General features: G+C 36.1%; 1 protein-coding gene across 2 annotated transcripts; it reads right to left on the reverse strand.

The window, feature by feature from the left end:
- Positions 1–2,875: 2,875 nt before the first annotated feature.
- Positions 2,876–6,069, reverse strand: LOC104239111 (uncharacterized). Of its 2 annotated transcripts, none has more exons than XM_009793642.2 (4): positions 5,823–6,069; positions 4,569–4,724; positions 4,098–4,376; positions 2,876–3,686 (listed from the first exon to the last, which is right to left on the reverse strand). In XM_009793642.2, the coding sequence occupies exons 2-4, from the start codon at positions 4,701–4,703 to the stop codon at positions 3,060–3,062; spliced, it is 1,041 nt and encodes a 346-aa protein (XP_009791944.1). In that variant the 5' UTR covers positions 4,704–4,724; positions 5,823–6,069; the 3' UTR covers positions 2,876–3,059. The 2 variants fall into 2 exon arrangements, with proteins under 2 accessions (XP_009791944.1, XP_009791945.1); XM_009793643.2 differs by having other exon boundaries at positions 4,569–4,719; positions 5,823–6,026.
- Positions 6,070–18,478: the final 12,409 nt, after the last annotated feature.

Consider the following 18,478-nt stretch of genomic DNA (forward strand, 5'->3'; position numbering starts at 1 on the left):
TCCTTACCGAAGCATCTGGTCTTCTCCTCTGAACGTGCCCGAACCATCTAAGCCTAGCTTCTAGCAGCTTGTCATCCATGGGGGCCACGCCCACTTTCTCCCGAATATCTTCATTCATAATCTTATCCATCTTAGTGTGCCCACACATCCACTTCAACATCCTCATTTTTGCTACTTTCATCTTCTAGATATGTAAGTTCTTAACTGGCCAACACTCAGCCCCATACAACATAGCAGGTCTAACCACCGCTCTATAAAATTTACCTTTGAGTATCGGTGTCACTTTCTTGTCACACATGAATCCAGACGCTAACCTCCACTCCATCCACCCCACCCTATATGGTGAGTGACATCCTCGTCGATCTCCCCATCCCTTTGTATAACAGACTCAAGGTACTTGAAACTGCCCCATCTTGGGGATGACCTGTGATCCTAGCCTAAAGTCCAATCCCGCTACCGACGGCTCGACGTTGAACTTGCACTCTAGGTATTCCGTCTTAGTCTTGCTCAACTTGAAACCCCTAGACTCAAGGGCCTGTCTCCAAGCCTCCAGCCGATCGTTGACGCTGTCTCGCGTCTCATCAATCAGAATAATGTCGTAAGTAAATAACATACACCGTGGAACTTTCACTTGAATATGGCGTGTCAGAGAATCCATCACCAGGGCAAATAGAAATGGGCTGAGCGCAGATCCTTGGTGTAGCCCCATAACAACCGAAAAGTGCTCCGAGTCGCCTCCCACTGTCCTAACCCGAGTTTTAGCTCCATCATACATGTCCTTAATCACCCTAATGTAAGAAATTGGCACACGTTTTGCCTCCAAGCATCTCCATAGAACCTATCTAGGAACCTTATCATACGCTTTCTCCAGATCAATAAACACCATATAAAGATCCTTCTTCCCATCCATGTACCGCTCCACCAACCTCCTAATAAGGTAAATAGATTCCGTAGTAGAATGCCCCGACATGAACCCGAAGTGGTTGTCTGAAATAGACACGGTCCTCCTCACCCTCACCTCAACCACCCTCTCCCAAACTTTCATAGTATGACTTAGTAATTTGATACCCTTGTAGTTGTTACAACTCTGGATATCACCTTTGTTCTTGTACAATGGAACCACCGTACTCCATCTCCATTCCTCCGACGTCTTCTTCGTCCTGAAAATAACATTAAACAACTCAGTCAGCCACTGCAAACCTGCTCTACCCACACACCTCAAAAATTCTATCGGAATCTCGTCGGGCCCGGTAGCTTTGGCCCTACTCATCTTACGCATAGCCTCCACGACCTCCACAACCTTGATGCGCCTACAATACCTAAAGTCACGGTGACTCTCGGAATTCCCCAATTCACATAGCACAATATCCCGATCCCCTTCTTCATTCAGAAATTTATGAAAGTAGGTCTACCATCTCCGCTTAATCTGGTTCTCCCCCATCAATACTCTATCGTCCTCATCTTTGATACACCTCACTTGGTTCAGATCCCGAGCCTTCCTCTCTCTCGCCTTGGCCAACCTGAATAACTTCTTCTCCCCGTCTTTGTCTCCCGGATCCTCGCACAGCCGAGCAAAAGCTACAATTTAGCCTCCGTGACCGCCAACTTCACGTCATTCTTAGCAGTCTTATACCTCTCGTTGTTCGCTTTCCTCTCCTCCTCGCTAGTGCTACCTACTAACTTCAAGTTCGCCACCTTCTTCACTTCCACTTTACCTTGGACATCTTCATTTCACCACCAGTCGCCTTTGTTCCCACCAGAGAAGCCCGACGACACCCCTAACACCTCTCTCGTCACCTCCCTTATACAAGTCGCCGTTGTTGACCACATATTGCTCACGTCCCCACTACTCCTCCATGCTCCCATAGCTGATAACCTCTCTCTCAACTCCTGAGCTTTATCCTTAGTCAAGGCACCCCCACCTGATCATCGGTCATCCTCGTACAGATCTCTTCTTCCTTCTTATCATTATGTCGACGTCCATTGCCAAGAGACTATGTTGAGTCGTGAGGGTCTCACTCGGGATAACTTTGCAATCCTTGCACAACCCTATGTCACATCTCCTGAAGAGGAGATAGTCAATCCGAGTCTTCGCCCACGTACTTTGAAAAGCAACCAAATGCTCTTCCCTCTTCGGAAAACTTGAGTTCGCAATCATTAGCTCAAATGCCTTAGTGAAATCCAACAACAAAGTACCTCCTCCGTTCTGATCCCCAAAACCGAAGTCGTCATGCACCTCGCTATAACCACCCGCAGACGACCCAATATGTCCATTGAAATTCCCTCCTATAAATAACCTCTCGGCAAGCGGAATATTACGCACAATCTCATCCAGCCCCTCCCAGAATCTAATGTAATCTCACAAGTGGGATCTGAAGAGGGTTGTGTGTACACAGGCCATACCCTCATCTTGAGAAGGTAAAATGTTTCATAGAGACCTTCGGCTCAAAGAAGGATTAAAAGAAAAAAGCAGTAGCACCAAATAGTAAAAATAATACATAGAAAATGAACTTAAAATAAATAAATAAAATGAATGAAAAAAAAAAACTTACAAACTACTGCACATGTTACAACAACAATAACGACCCAGTGAAATCCCACTAGTGGGGTCTGGGGAGGGTAGTGTGTACGCAGACCTTACCCCTACCCCGAAGGAGTAGAGAGACTGTTTCCGAAACTACGGCACATGTTGTAGTTGCAAAATTGCTCAATTATGCTATCAATTACACTTCTAGTACATTCATAAAGAACTGTCTCGTATTTGCCGTTGCATTAAGGAATCTCCAACGTTAAGTGGGGGTTGACAATCGCTAAACACAGAAACTTTGACATTCTGACCAAAGCTCAGATAGGAAATCACTTTCACGTATTCTGCTACAGAAAACACACTCAAATTTTATAAATATATCAACTGTGTCGATAAACGAGAAACAATGCTCAACCCCTCCTTTATTTTTCAATTGCCGAATGTTGTATGCTGATAAAAAGAAACACAAAGAAAAGATAGATCAAATGCGACCTCATGAAACATATCATTACAACATCAAAGATTCCAGGCATCAGCTAAATACACTGGTTGTTGAAGCGGGACCAGCAATCTGCAGAGGACCTTTGCTCCAATCAACGATCTCACCGCAGTGTCCACCTCTAACTCCATTAACCACGAGTTGACTGTTGGCAGGAGTTGAGTTTTCAGTAAGAATCAATTTTTTACTTGCAACGGCTTTCAGCCTATATCGTTCAGCCCTAGAGCCTATGACTTGTCCCAAGATAGATGCTGCTATGGTAAATGCCATGGCTGCTTTAGGCATCAACACAGACTTCCTGAGCATACCAATGAATGGTACAGCAGCATGTACTGCTGCAAACCATGATGGCGAAAATTTTTCAGTGTGTTCTCTCCATATGCCTAAAGGAATATTTGCAGCCATGCCCATAACACCAATCACTAAGACTTTTGCAGGTAGAGGTTGTGGCCGCAAGTTCTTCGCGAAGGCAGTCTTTGCTAGAGCAGCACGCGCAGCAACTATCGCCGGGGGGCACCTGAGGTTCATGCCAGGAGGGGGCTGAAAAGCCTTTGCCACAAGAGGAAGGACATTACTCACTGCACGGTAGGACTTCGCAATAGGACAATTCCCACTCTGCAACCACTCATTGCTTAGCGCTTCATGTTTTGAGTCTCCTCCCTGAAATACCAGAAGGACTAAATTAGCAAAGAAGTTATCAAGTTGAACTCTGGTTACCATTTACGAAACCTTCCCCCCCCCCCCTTTTTTGTGATAGCAATAAAGAGTTCCTTTTAGATGGAAATGACAAAAAATTTGGAGTTCAAATAGTTCAGCAAATTTGACATATGGCTAATCCATTAGAATTAATTTGGATCAAAAGTAGTTTTTTCACTAAATACATGTCATAAAACATTTGGCATATTCTACAGTTATATGATTGCTTAAGATGCTTGGTGCAGAATCTCCACTCTAAATTCCACAATTCTAACGTCGATGCTATTATGAAAGATCTTTTTCATATAAGGAATTATGAAAGAAGATCTTATAATATGAAGCTCTTTATGATTCTGAAGTAAAACCAAAATGTACCTTGGAAGAAGAGTCTTTTTTATTTGATTTGGAGTTCAATTTCTTCCACTTCTCTGAGAATGCATCAAAACCAAAAGGACCTCCAGATCCAAAAGCCGAGAGGCTTATGGTAGCTGCTTTTGCTGCCAGAGGGTTGAAATTAGGTGATGCAGGTGCAGCATCTGGCTTCATGGACGGTCTCCCTGAAAGTGGAACAACGCCATTCTGCCCGTGGAAAAGCCTGAACGCCATGTCAAAATTAGGACCATCCACAAAGATAGGACCTTTCCCCTCACGTACCTATTCAGATGCAAGGAAAACATTGAGCTTACATTAATTAGTTTGACCAAAACAGCCTAACCACCAAAAATTTAGCGACATACTATAATAAGAACTTCATTAGGAGGAACAGTTCATCACTATGTAAAGCATTGAACAAACATAATACGAAAAAAGCTATTTCAACCAATCATCCAAAATTTGAGAACTTACAGGAAGTGGGAAAGCCATGGAGCTTGAGAAGGAAAAGTTTGTTGGCTCATTGATGTTCCGCAAAAATGGGCACCTAACAATATCTTGCTGGATAGTTGAAGAATCATCATTTACATTCCTAAAGAAAAAATCCATTCTACCGGAAATGAAGCTGATCTACACAATTAGAAAAGAAATTTAAGCAAACGAAGCTTCACAAATCCTTGTTATCAGAGCAAGCAAGATCAACAAACAAAATCACAAAGGCAACCACCTTTCTAATAAGATCATGCTTTAGGAAGTCAAAAGCTAAGAAACAACAAAAGGGGGAGAGCACAACTAAAATCCATTTAGAACTATAATCCCTAGAAGAGCCCCTTTAATGATTTTCCTCAAGGAAAAAACAAGCAACACAAAACAACAGCTCAAGTTAAAAAAGTACAATTCATATAGGAAAAATCTAAAGGGATTGATGTAAAATAGTCTATTTGACAAGAGAATGCGCAGAAATTAAGGATAAAGAACTATCAAAAAGCTAAATACGAAATGATCCTCCTCAAAGAACTTGATACTGTCGCCAGAAAACAATAAGCGCAAAAAATGACCAGGATGCCTTTCCCTAATCTAGAAACATGTAATCTGAAACAAACATGTGCAACCTACAGCTGAAACTCTAGTAAAAATCATGACTATAGGAGGTCCAAACAAACAGTATCCATTCTAGTATAAGGTAAATTGGAGAGGGCCAGCAGTACAAGAGGCCAATACATTCAGTTAGTCAGATCTTATAGACAGAGAATTTGGTATCTATTTCAGCACCAAAATTTGATTATTGTTTCAACAAACAAGTACAATTAACTTACTAGTTATTAGAACAAAAGTCTCATAACTATAAACCCAAACCTAAGTCCTCCAAACACACACTGCTCCATGAATCATAGAACCAGAACAAGTACAAAATTTTCCTCTAATATAACCATTTCCTGAGAATTCACATAACAGAATATCTAATACCATAACAAAAACGCCCACAAACGAGAATTAATAAAAAGAGCTAAACGAAACAAACAATAATTAGCTTCAGCTATAAGATATGTATGCAAGTCAAACATCAATAGAGATCAAAATTCAGCTAAAATACACAAAAACCCCATCTCCCAATACTAAAACCAGCAACGATCAGCATCAAATACCCATTTACCAAATTTGACCAAAAAAATTTAGCCAAATAAAGAAAAAAAAACTCGCAGAAACAATTCATGAAAGAAAAAGTACCTTAATAATAAACCACTATGCAAACCCAGGAAAAAATTAGATCTTCTGAAAAGAGAGAGATTTAGAGAGAGAAGAAGAAGAAGAAGAAGAAAAAGGAAAGGATCAAATTCAAAGGGAGAGGTGGGAGTGGTTTATGGGGTAGGTGATAGGGAGAAGAGAAGAGAAAGTAAACGACGCCGTGTTGAACACACGCCAATGTGGAATACACCCAACACACGATCAACGCCGGCTTATAGGAATGATAACTACTCTCCTACTCCTACTTTTTTGTCGAATATGTTAGGAAAATACTTAATTTACTACTTTACTGTTTCTATATACAACATTATTACCTAAAATGTTCTCCTAATTTACATAGTATTATACTCAATACAACTAGCAATTTTGGAATTTAAAATAAATAATCTTTTATAGCAGATTAAGTCGAACTGCTTGTGTGAAAATAAATCTTAAATTAAATGAAACTAAATGAGGTTCAAAGACTTTATACTAGCGAATGGGAAAAAAAAACATTTGGAGTTGATTTTTTATAATATTGGAAGTTAGTTAGTAGTTAGACTAATTAGTTAGGGCCAAAGTGTGAATATTAGAACTTAGAGAGGTCATAGTTATTATTCTGTTTTTACTGTATATAACAGTTAGTTACAACAGTAATGAGATCAGTTAAAAAATTTCCCAAATATTGTCTTCTTCTTCTTCACGCTAGAAGCTCTCTCTAATGGCTGAATTTTGACATGGTATTTCGACCGTCATATGACCAATTTCCTACTCAATTGAATTGAGCAGTACTAATTTCAACCATTTTTTTTATCGTGAAGATCGATTTCTGAAGCTTGTGCGTTAATGGCGACTGAGAAAATCGACCATACGCATCCACTTTTACTTCAACCTTCTGATACATCTGGATTGATTTTGATTCGAATTCAGCTCACAGGTTCAGAGAACTATGGACTGTGGAGTAGATCGATGCGACTTGCTCTCAAGGCCAAAAGGAAGCTAGGGTTCGTAACAGGAACGTGTGCTAAAGAGTTGTACAAGGATGCTCCTCTCGAGGAGTGGGAAACTTGTAACGCCATAGTACATTCCTAGATAATGAACTCTGTTTCGAAGGAGCTGCTCAGAGGGATCATCTACGCAGCGGATGCACATGCAGTCTGGGAGGACCTTAGGAGCGCTTTGATAAGGTGAATCGAGTACGTATTTTTCAATTGCACAGATCGATCTCGAGATTAACACAAGGATCGGACTCTATATCTGTGTATTTTACTACGTTGAAGGAGTTATGGGTTGAGTATGATGTTTTAGTGCCATTTTCAGACTGTGGTTATCCTAGATCTAAAGAACACATAACTCATTTGCCTCAACAAAGGGTGGTGCAATTTCTGGATGGGCTAAATGATACTTATAAGCAAGTTCCTCAACAAAATGAAAACTACTGAACCAACTCTCAATCAAGCATATGCATTAATCATTCAACATGAAAGTCAACAATCAATGGGAAGTGTTTCTATGGCTGATAAAGGAGATCAACTGGCTATGCAAGCTGGTATAGGACAGGGGTATAGAGGAAATAAACAATTTCTACAATGTGACCATTGTCGTATGAAAGGCCACACAAAAGAAAATTGTTTCAAAATCATTGGCTACCCTGAAGACTTCAAGGGAAGAAGAACCTTTCAACCTAGAGGAACACTCACTGTAGCTAATCATGTAGAGGGATCAACAACTCAACCTTCACAAGGAACAACACAGTCTAAGGGGGATTACTTCTTCACAGAAGCTCAGCATCAACAAATTCTGGGATTGCTCAACAACAAAGATTCACCAAGTGAAGTTCCAACTCAGGCTAATAATGCAGGTAAAATCACTGCACTATCCTCTAATGTAGAAGTTTTGAATGAGACGAAGGATAGATGGATTGTGGATGCAGGAGCCACCCATCACATATCCTCTACATTAGACTTGATGAGTGATGTGAGCAGAATAACTAATAAGGGAAGAGAAAAGGTTACACTGCCAAATGGAGGTAGTGCAAAAATAGAGCATATTGGGAGCTCTTTTTTGTCAGCTATTGATAAACTGAAAAATGTGCTTCATGTGCCTGATTTTAAATTCAACCTAATATCAGTGTTCAAACTAACCAGAGATCTGAGTTGTGCTGCCATATTTTTACCTGAACTGTGTGTGTTTCAGGATCTTTACAATGGCAGGGTGAAAGGGATTGATAAGGAAGATGAAGAATTGTATGGGATTGGTAAGGAAGATGAAGGATTGTATGTGCTGAAGGGAAAAGGAATCAGACAACTAGCAGCTCATGTTGATATGAAGGTCTCAACTAGAGACAGGGGATCTATGGCACAAAAGGCTAGGCCATGCTTCTATTCCTGTGATGGAGCATGTTTCTTTTTTGCAGAATAAAGTAGATAGTGAAATACAAAATAAATGTTATGTTTGCCCTTTAGCAAAACAGTGTAGGCTAAGCTTTCCAGATAGTGAAAAAAGGAGTAATAGACCTTTTGAACTTGTTCACATAGATATTTGTGGACCATATAAGAAGGCTACTTATGATAGGAAACATTATTTCCTTACAGTTGTCGATGATTTCTCAAGGGCTGCTTGGATTTGTTTTATGCAGTTTAAGAATGAAACTATCATTTTCTTGAAGCAATTTTTATGCATGGTTAAAACACAGTTTGATACTTGTGTTAATATTTTAAGAACTGATAATGGGAAAGAGTTCTTTAATAAACAATGGAGTGATCTTTTGAGATCACAAGGTGTTATTTCAAAGTAGTTGTGTCTATACCCCTCAACAGAATGGGGTAGTTGAGAGAAAACATAGACACATACTTAACACTGCTAGAACATTAAGATTTCAGAGTAATGTACCAAGTCTCTTTTGGGGGGAATGTGTACAAACAACAGTATACATCATAAATAGGCTGCCTTCTAAGATCTTAGATGGAAAGAGCCATTTTGCTATGTTGCATGGTAGAGAGCCTTCCATAGTTCATCTAAGAGTCTTTGGGTGTTTATGTTATGCAACTAACTTGGTGGCAGAGGACAAGTTTGCTACTAGAGCTAGAAAGGCTGTACACATGGGATATTCCACTACCCAAAAAGGATATAGGTTATATGATTTGAACACTAAATGTTTCTTTATTAGCAGGGATATATCCTTCAGAGAGTCTAAATTTCCATTCAAGGAAATGTAATTACATTCACTCACACAAGACAATCTTGAGGCTAGTTTTTTGCAGCTTGATTTACCAGCTTCTGAAGAAATTGTACCAACAGTCAGTCATTCAGAGGACTTTTCCCAAATTCTAGTCTCACATGAAGAATCAAGAGGTTCTATTCATGCTGAACCACCCATAGATCATCATGATGCAAATGTCGAACATGCCTAAACATGAAGGAGATAGATGAACCTGATGCAGATGAACCAGTAGTGAACAATCATGATGCAGATGTACATAATGATCATGTCCAGATAGAAGACATTGTTGTTCCAGATGTTGCCGCTCCAAATGTTGAATCAAGCTCTAATGTATTTGATAGACAGTCTGTGCCTGGAAGACAATCTCGCAGAGTGAAACACCCTCATATATTGCAAAAATATTATGTGGTGCAGCTTCAAAAATCATCACAATGCAATTATCCAATATCCAATTTTGTCATATGAAAACATGTCTCCTAAGCACAAGAGTTATGTGTCTGTCTTTTCAGTACTAAAGGAACCTCATACCTTCAAGGAAGCTATCAAAGATGATAGGTGGATTACTGCTATGCAACAGGAGGTGCAAGCTCTAGAAGACAATAGAACATGGGAAGTAGTAGATCTACCTCCTGGAAAAACTTCTAATGAATCTAAGTGGATTTACAAAATAAAATATAAAGCTGATGGGGAAATAGAAAGGTTCAACGCTCGACTGGTGGCTAAAGGGTATAATCAACAGGACGGATAAGACTATCATGTGACCTTTTCACCAGTAGCAAAAATGGTGACAGTTAGGTCTGTGATAGCTTTGGCAGCCTCAAAAGATTGGACATTATACCAAATGATGTGTTTAATGCCTTCCTTCAATGTGACTTATTTGAAGAAGTGTATATGGACTTGCCACAGGAATTTCAAAGGCAGGGGAGCAGATGGTATACAAATTGTTAATGTTCCTATATGGCCTAAAACAGGACTCCCGGCAATGGAATCTGAAACTCACAGAAGCCTTAGTGAGTGTAGGTTTTGTACAGAGTACTTTTGATTACTCTATGTTCACAAAAAAGTCAGGATCAGATATTGTGGTTATTCTAATCTATGTGGATGATCTATTATTGATTGGGAGCAATAAAGAGTTGATTGATGAAGCTAAGGCAGCTCTACACCAGCAATTCAAACTTAAAGACTTGGGAGAATTGAGATATTTTTTGGGCATTGAAGTTCTGAGATCCAAGCATGGGATTTTACTTAACCAAAGAAAGTACACTTTGAAACTTATCTCTGAGCTAGGATTGAGTGGTGCCAAACCAGTTGTGACACCTCTTGAGATTAATCAGAAACTCACAACAATTGAATATGATGAAGCTGTTGGGCTTAAGGAAGTAGACCCCTTGATAGATGTCACTAGCTATCAAAGATTGATAGGGAAACTCCTCTATCTTACTGTCACACGGCCTGATATTAGCTATGCAGTGCAGAGTTTAAGCCAGTTTATGCAACTACCTAAGAAGTCACATATGGATGCTGCTCTTAGGGTAGTGAGATATCTAAAATCTGCACCAGGTATGAGAGTATTGATGAAGAGAGGGGAAGTAGATACTTTAACTGCTTTTTGCGACTCTGACTTGGCAGCATGTCCAATGACAAGAAGATCTGTTAGTGGTTATGCAGTCAAATTTGGTGATTCTTTAATATCATGGAAGTCAAAAAAAAATAGTATATTGTGTCAAGAAGCAGTGCAGAGGCAGAGTATCGCAGCATGGCATCAGCAGTCTCTGAAATTGTATGGCTACTGGGTTTATTCTCAGAATTGGGAGTTTTCATTGTTCAACCAATCTCACTATTTTGTGATAGTAAGGCAGCAATGCAAATAGCTGTCAATCCTATCTTCCACAAGCGCACTAAACATATTGAAATCGATTGTCATTTCATTCGAGAGCACATTAAAAAAGGCCTGCTTACTACTCAGTATGTCTCGTCTAAGGACATCATTTTTTACTGAGCAAGCTGGGTGTCTTGAACATTTTTCATCCACCAGTTTGAGGGGAAGTATTGGAAGTTAGTTAGTAGTTAGACTAATTAGTTAGTTAATCTAATTAGTTAGGACCAAAGTGTGAATATTAGAACTTAGAGAGGTCATAGTTATTATTCTGTTTTTACTATATATAACAGTTAGTTACAACAGTAATGAGATCAGGTGGAAAATTTCTCAAACACTGTCTTCTTCTTTTTCACGCTAGAAGCTCTCTCTAATGGCTGAATTTTGACATATAAGAAAATTATTTATCCTTATTTATCAGTTAAGATTTATTACTCTATTTATTTTTTTAAATTTTTTGTTTTCGTCATCTTTATTGTACTAGTAATAGTTTCTAAATTTATTTCCTTGCAAAGAAATTCTGATTGCTCGTTGTCACGGCCTGATTTAAGTAACAACTTCGAAAAGAACCACATTTGAATACTTCATTTCTATCAGAATATTAATATCCCTCTCTAAACTTTTTGAAATAGTCAAACTATTTTGGGATAAATTACACTAAATATTCATATAATTAATGGTCATTTCCTATTAAGAATTTTAAAAAAATGCATGTTTCAAAAAATATTTTTTATCTTTTAATCAAAGATGTGAATAGAAATTTTCAACAAGAATGTTTATTCTCTAAAGTTTCATAAAATTGAATAGTATATAAGAACTTTGCCATGTAATTTTGATTTATCTTTTACTAACTATGTTTCAATAAATATGATTACTTACTGATTTATCTTTATTTTTTCAAAACTGAACACTTATAACATCTAGTAAAATGGACAATATTATTCAAGCTAAATATTTGTGTAGAATTTTCATAGTTTTAAGAGGGTGTAATGATTTTGTTTTAAAATACATAGAAAGTATCTGCAAGTGTCATATTAGAGGAGATTATTAGTGTAATTTACCCTTGTTCTTTCATTCATGGTCATGGATGAAGAAATTTGTTCAGATATCGTAATTCTTGTTTTGGTATGAAACCAATGCATTTAATTTGATGGTGATATTAAATTTTCGGAAACGATTATACAGTATAATCCAATATAAAATATTGATAAAGATAAAAGCGTACACCTGTTTATTTTGATTGGAATATTTTTCAACCAAGTTTTTTATGCTTTCTTAAAACTAATTGCCACTTAAGCATTATTTTTTCTATAATTTTTGAAGTTTTATGTTTTATTTTTTATAATATGAGGTGAACTCGCTCCACAAATTGGTCAAATTATAACCACATGAAATAAAAGAAATAATTCAAATTGAGACACAGGGAGTAATAAAAATAACGAGAAATAAAATCTTAAATTGTTTAATCCTTCTAAAAAGGTAAAGGTGTATACTAATGTAGGAAATAGGGGTGTAAATAGGCCGGGTTGGTTCGGATTTTATAATTACTAAACCAAACCAATTGTGTCGGGATATTAAATCTAAAGACCAAACCAAACCAATAAAGTTTGGGTTTTTCAATCTCGATTTTTCTTGGGTTTTTGGGTTATTCGGATTTTTTCGGGTTTTTTTCCGGTAAAATCTTCGTAGAACAAAACATATAACGTATGCTCAAAATATTTCTTTAATCCTAATAAGATACAACTATATAAAGTATTTTCCAAGAAAATAATACAAAATATGAGATGTGTCACGACATTATCCTAAAATATTCAACAATAAAGACAATAATATTATGTAATACAAATATTGCTAATTAAAAAGCTATAATAAAAATAAACATAATCTAAAGGTACTAAGTCATGTTAAATAAATAGACTAATAAGGGAGTATTAATTACATGACTAAACGTTAAATAAAAATAAAAATAGGTTATGCATTTTTATCTAAATTATTGCAAAACAAAAAATAGATATTCAATACATTCCCGTTTGTAATATTAAATTTAATGTCTTTTGTTAGCATTAGTATTGATTTGATTTTGGTTTGGGCTTTTGTTAGCATTATTTAATTTACTAATATTAATGGCTAAGCATTCAAAAGTTCTAAGTTCAACCTTGAAATAATACCTTAAAAGATAAAATTATGAAATTTTTTAAGAAATATTTATAAATTACATCACAATAAGTATATTTATATATTAAATATATCTAAAATTTCTATATATGTAATGTCGGGTTGGTTTGGTTTCGATTTGACTTTCTTTAGTTAAAACCAAACCAAACCAAACCAATTATGGTCGGGGTTTTTTTTCCAACACCAAACCAAATCAAACCAAATCACAGTCGAATTTTTTTTCTCGGTTTGACTCGGATTATCAAATTGGTGCGGTTTGTCGGTTTCCTTTGTACACCCTAATAGGAAATACCTGCTTAAAGAAAATACGGAGGGAAGTTCCTACACATTTAATTCAATAATTCTTTAATATAAGATACTGTGACAAGAGTAAATGTTTGAATAGATAGCAAGGATAAGGTGAGCTTCTCGAGAAATGGGACATATATATTACTTTTATCATTTTTGAACTTTTTTCCCTACAAAATAAAATATCCCTTTTAGCTTGGAAAATGAACATGAGACAGTGGAGTAAGTTTGTCCATCTTTCAAAAGAATGATTTTTTTTAAAAAAATAAAAAATCTCAGGAATGCATTGCCTAAAAAATTTAATCCAATAGGTTAGAAAAGAAGCATGTAGTAGGTAGTAGGTAGTAGGTAGTATGCTAGATAGTAGATAGTATGAATTCGTAAATTAATTAAGTTGGCCAATGGAAAATATTAGGCACACTATTAAGGTTGGCAAAGGGATAATGCATAAAATCCACCTCATCCTATGACCCATTTACCAACTATACACTTTTTTTCCAGGGGTCCTATTACCCCTCCTGAACTTATTTTTACTATAATTAATTTAACATTATATGCTCAATTAAACCCAACACGTCAAATCAATTATGGTAAAAATAATGTTAAATCAATTGATTTAACAACATATAATGTTAAATCAATTATGGTAAAAATAAGTTCAGGGGTAATAGGACCCCCGAAAAAAAAGGTGTGTAGTTGATAAATGGGTCATAGGATGGGTGGATTTTATGCATTATCCCGTTGGCAAACTAATACGAGAACAACTACTTATTCGTCCATCTAATAATGAATTTCATAGGAAACTCAATAAACGGAGTTCATACACACTTTGGTAATTAAATAAAACTCTTGCCCTAGAGTTGATAAGTAAGGTGGCAGAAGCGGAGTCAGGATTTCAAGCTTATGGATTATGAATTTTAATATTTTTAAGTTACTCGATTCTAAATTAATAATTTATATATATTTAATAAAAATTTTAAGACAAATACATGATTTGAATCAAAGCTACTGGGTTCGGTCGAACCCGCAACCGATATTGTGGCTCCGCCTCTGTAAGCAGGAGGCGGAAGAGGGTTCACCCGAATCCCTTCGCCGGAAAATTACACTGTATAATATAAGGCAAAATCTAGTTTGTATCTCTATATTTCATATTTTGAATCCCCTTAATACAACCCAAAACTATAGCTTAATTGTCATTGTGGTTTAAAATCTTTGTAAGTTATGAGTTCAATTCTCTCACTAGTCACAATCTCTTTTATTTTTTTACTTATTTTTAACCCCTTTGCAGAAATTTAGCCTCCGCCACTGCAAGTAAGCTTTATAATTGACACACCAAATCATATTGCAAGTTTCATCTCTTTTTTAAACAAACGGGTTTGTTTACCAAAGTCTTAAGTTTCTCTAAATTAAAATTTCAGATGGCCAACTAATATTTGCGCTAATGTGACAGGTCAACTACCTGAACAATAGAGATGATATGAAGCCAATAACATAATAAAATATAGTATATGGTATTATACTTAAAATACTGCAACAAAGTTGACTTCATCTGATTTATTTTTTACCTATGACTCAGACAATACTCTCTTTTCATGAATAAAACCTTCGAGCTCTAACATGTCTTTTGACATTGTAATTGATTGCTTATTTTACTTTTAAAGAAAAATAATCTTCATATATTTAGACTGTAAATAATAATGAAACAATTAGTTTATTTTGACATCACTTTTCAATTTATCTTAAAGACATATTCTTGTTTTGAAACATGAATCCGATAGTTTGGTAGCTAGCATTAGGGGTATACAAAGAAAACCGATAAACCGTACCAATTCGATAATCGAGTCAAATCGAAAAAAAACCCGATTATAATTTGGTTAGATTTGGTTTGGTGTTGGAAAAAAAATTCGACCATAATTGGTTTGGTTTGATTTTAACTAAAGAAAGTCAAACCGAAACCAAACCAACCCGACATTACATATATAGAAATTTTAGATATATTTAATAAATAAATAAATATACTTATTGTGATGTAATTTATAAATATTTCTTAAATTTTTTCATAATTTTATCTTTTAAGGTATTTTATTTCAAAGTTGGACTTATAATTTTTGAATGTTCCAATAAGTTTTATAGCCATTAATATAAGTAACTTAAATAAGTAAAAATTGCATGGAGCGCCCAATTTGGGCGCCCTTTTTTAACCTGTAGCCGCTTTGTCTTTCTGTTTGCACCCGTACCCATTTTTTTGTTAAAAAGCCTTTTAAAATGACTATTTTGCCCTTCTTCATTAAAAGACTACTTTCTCTCCAAGTATACGCTAGTCCTCTACTGTCTTTGTCTCTCTCTCCCGTTATTCGCATTTTTTAATTTGTTCTTTTCTGAAATCAAACGATTTTCGTCGTTGTTTTGATTTTTCAACTGCTAGCCGTCGTTGTTCCCACATTACAATTTAATCACAGGTACATTGCATTAACTTTCTGGGCTTTATTTTACGATTTCTAGATTTTGTTTCTGGTTTTGGTATTGATAGTCATGTATTTATGATTAAATAGTTTCTTAGGGTTTAGTTTGATAAGTGCATTAGTTTTACATTTATGATTGTGTTTTTAGGTTTTTTGAATGAGTTTTTATGTTGTTGATGAAAATTCTATAAATTCTTCAGTGATTAGACGTCCAAATTTTTAAAAATTTTGAGAGTTAAATAGATGATACTATTAAAGTGATGATACCTTAGATAGGAGCTGAAGTTTTTTTTCATGTTTTGGCATTATTTTTGGATTTGAATTTGTGTTTTGTTTTTTGTAAAAACTACAGCATGTTGCTGAATGTTTTGTGTTTTGTAACTATTGAACTTCAGCTTTAGGAGCTAAAGTTTTTGTTTTTGTTACTGGTGAACTTCAAGTTTTTGTTTTGTAACTGTCGAACTTCAGTTCTATAGCTGAAGTTTTTGTTTTGTAACTGTCGAACTTCAGCCTTCTTAGAGATTGAAGTTTTAACTGATCTTTTTGATAATGTCTTGATGTTATTTTTTGTATGTTTTAATTTTTTTTAACAGATGACACCTAAAACACCTAAAGATCCTAATGCAGCTAAAGTACGCAAAGCAGTTAATGCCCCTAAAGCACCTAAAGCACCTAGACAACCTATAATACCCCCAGGTCCTTATATCCCCGCTCCTCCACCTACAAGACCAGGGCAAAGATATTTTGAGTTTCGAGATTGGTTTAACTGTAAGGGTTACTGGAAGGGGAACCACGATTTGAAGAATTTAATTGCAACTTTCTTGACTCCTACACAACGGGATAAACTTAATAATGATATATTTCGATACATTATGGCTATGGAGAATTTCAAATGCAGCATGAAGTTGGTTCATTTTCTGTGTCTTTCTCGAATATTTACGAATGATCGAGACTCGATTAGTTTCAAGATTTTTGGCCATGAAGTTTCCTTCACCCTTGAAGACTTTCACATTATGTGTGGTTTGCGGATCACAACACATAATGTTGAAAAACCAATTAATCAAGAGAGCAATATTCTGAAGCGCTATTTTGGTAAGTCCAAGGGTGTCACTTTGAAGGATATTCGAGATTTTATGACTCGGAATGAAATTCCAAAGAATGCTGTGAATCACGTACATGTATGCGAGAGCGATGATGATGCTATGAAGCTTATGGAAATTCTTGTTGTAGAGTCTATTTTGTTTGGGAAAAGACCGAGTCATCTGTGATGGAGGAGTATGCATCTATTGTTGAAGATGATAAGGTTTCTGCTAAATATCTTTGGGGTATGCTTATGAGAAGCTCATTTACTCACTGAAACATGCATTAGACAAGCAGAACAAATTACATTCAACTGAGTATAAACTTGGTGGATTTCCATATCCATTATGTGCTTGGTTCTATGAGCGCTTCCCAGATATTCGGAAGAAGTATATAAGAGAGGATGAGTACCTTGATACCCCTCAGGTTCCTAGGATGTTACGTTATGTATGTGTGGGAGAGCCTAAATTTCCCGAACTTTTTGATATGTTCAGTAGTCATGAAGTAAGTTACTTTTTTTGTCTTTGTGTTAATATGTTGACGTATTAGTTTTTTTCTTCTCATAATATAATTTTTTGTATTAAACAGAGATATCGCAGCTTTAGGGTATTGGATATAATTCCTACAGAAGAGGAATTGAATTTAATGCCTTTAATTGGACAATTACCATACAACCGGATTCGTTCAAAGGTACTTAATGTGGTTCCTTCAACTGTTGAATCACCACGTACTCTGAGTCGATCAAAAGAATCGAATCGAACTCCTGTTATTAGTGAATCACCACATAGTCGGAGTCGATCAAAAGAAGCGAATCGAACTCCTTTTATTGGCGAATCATCTCGTAACCAGAGTCGTTCTAACCGTTCTACAAGTGACTTTGATGACAATGAATTACTCGACACAATATGTTCTGTAAGTTTTGATATGAAGTTTTTTGGTTTTGTTTTTGTAAAAGTACAACATGTTTTTTAGCTGAAGTTTTCTTCTATATCTGAATTTTTGTTGTTTGTCTATTCTAGAGGTTAACGATGGAGGTTCAAAGGCATACAGAAAAAGAAAGAAGCACGATCGTGAAAGAAGTTTTCGATAAGTTTAAAAAGGATGAGCGATCTGCTATTATGGATGCGGTTTTTGTAAAAGTGAAGGTAAGCTAATTTATAGAGAAGTCTTTTTATTTCTGCTGATGTTATTCAGATTAATCATTGTTGGTAATTTTTTTTCTAGGAATATTTCGATGAAAAGTTTGAACAGTTGTTTAAGATTGTCAACAAATCAAATGGAATAGACGATGACAATTTTGATTTGAGTAACCATCGAGAATATGATAGGGGGAATGACTGTTACGAACATCCATCGGATATTAATGTTGTTGATGATGCATCAGATAAAGTCGCAGATGTAAATGATACACGTGAAGAAGTGGCTTTTGAAGGCGATCAACATGTTCAAGAACAAGTTGAAGAGGAATGTTCCAGTACTAATAGATTGAGCAGAGATGGAAAAGATGAAGCAGAGTTATCAACTGAGAATATTGGAAGCAAACAAGGTGCAGATA

Source organism: Nicotiana sylvestris, chromosome 5, assembly GCF_000393655.2.
Source record: "Nicotiana sylvestris chromosome 5, ASM39365v2, whole genome shotgun sequence".
Taxonomy (NCBI): Eukaryota; Viridiplantae; Streptophyta; class Magnoliopsida; order Solanales; family Solanaceae; genus Nicotiana; species Nicotiana sylvestris.

Bases quoted from the DNA above. Each gene is read 5' to 3' on its own strand.
- LOC104239111 (XM_009793642.2), bottom strand. From the start codon at position 4,703: ATGGATTTTTTCTTTAGGAATGTAAATGATGATTCTTCAACTATCCAG. The intron at 4,377-4,568 runs GTAAGTTCTCAA...GCATCTGAATAG, and splicing joins CCATGGCTTTCCCACTTCCT to GTACGTGAGGGGAAAGGTCC. The intron at 3,687-4,097 runs GTACATTTTGGT...CTGGTATTTCAG, and splicing joins AAAAAGACTCTTCTTCCAAG to GGAGGAGACTCAAAACATGA.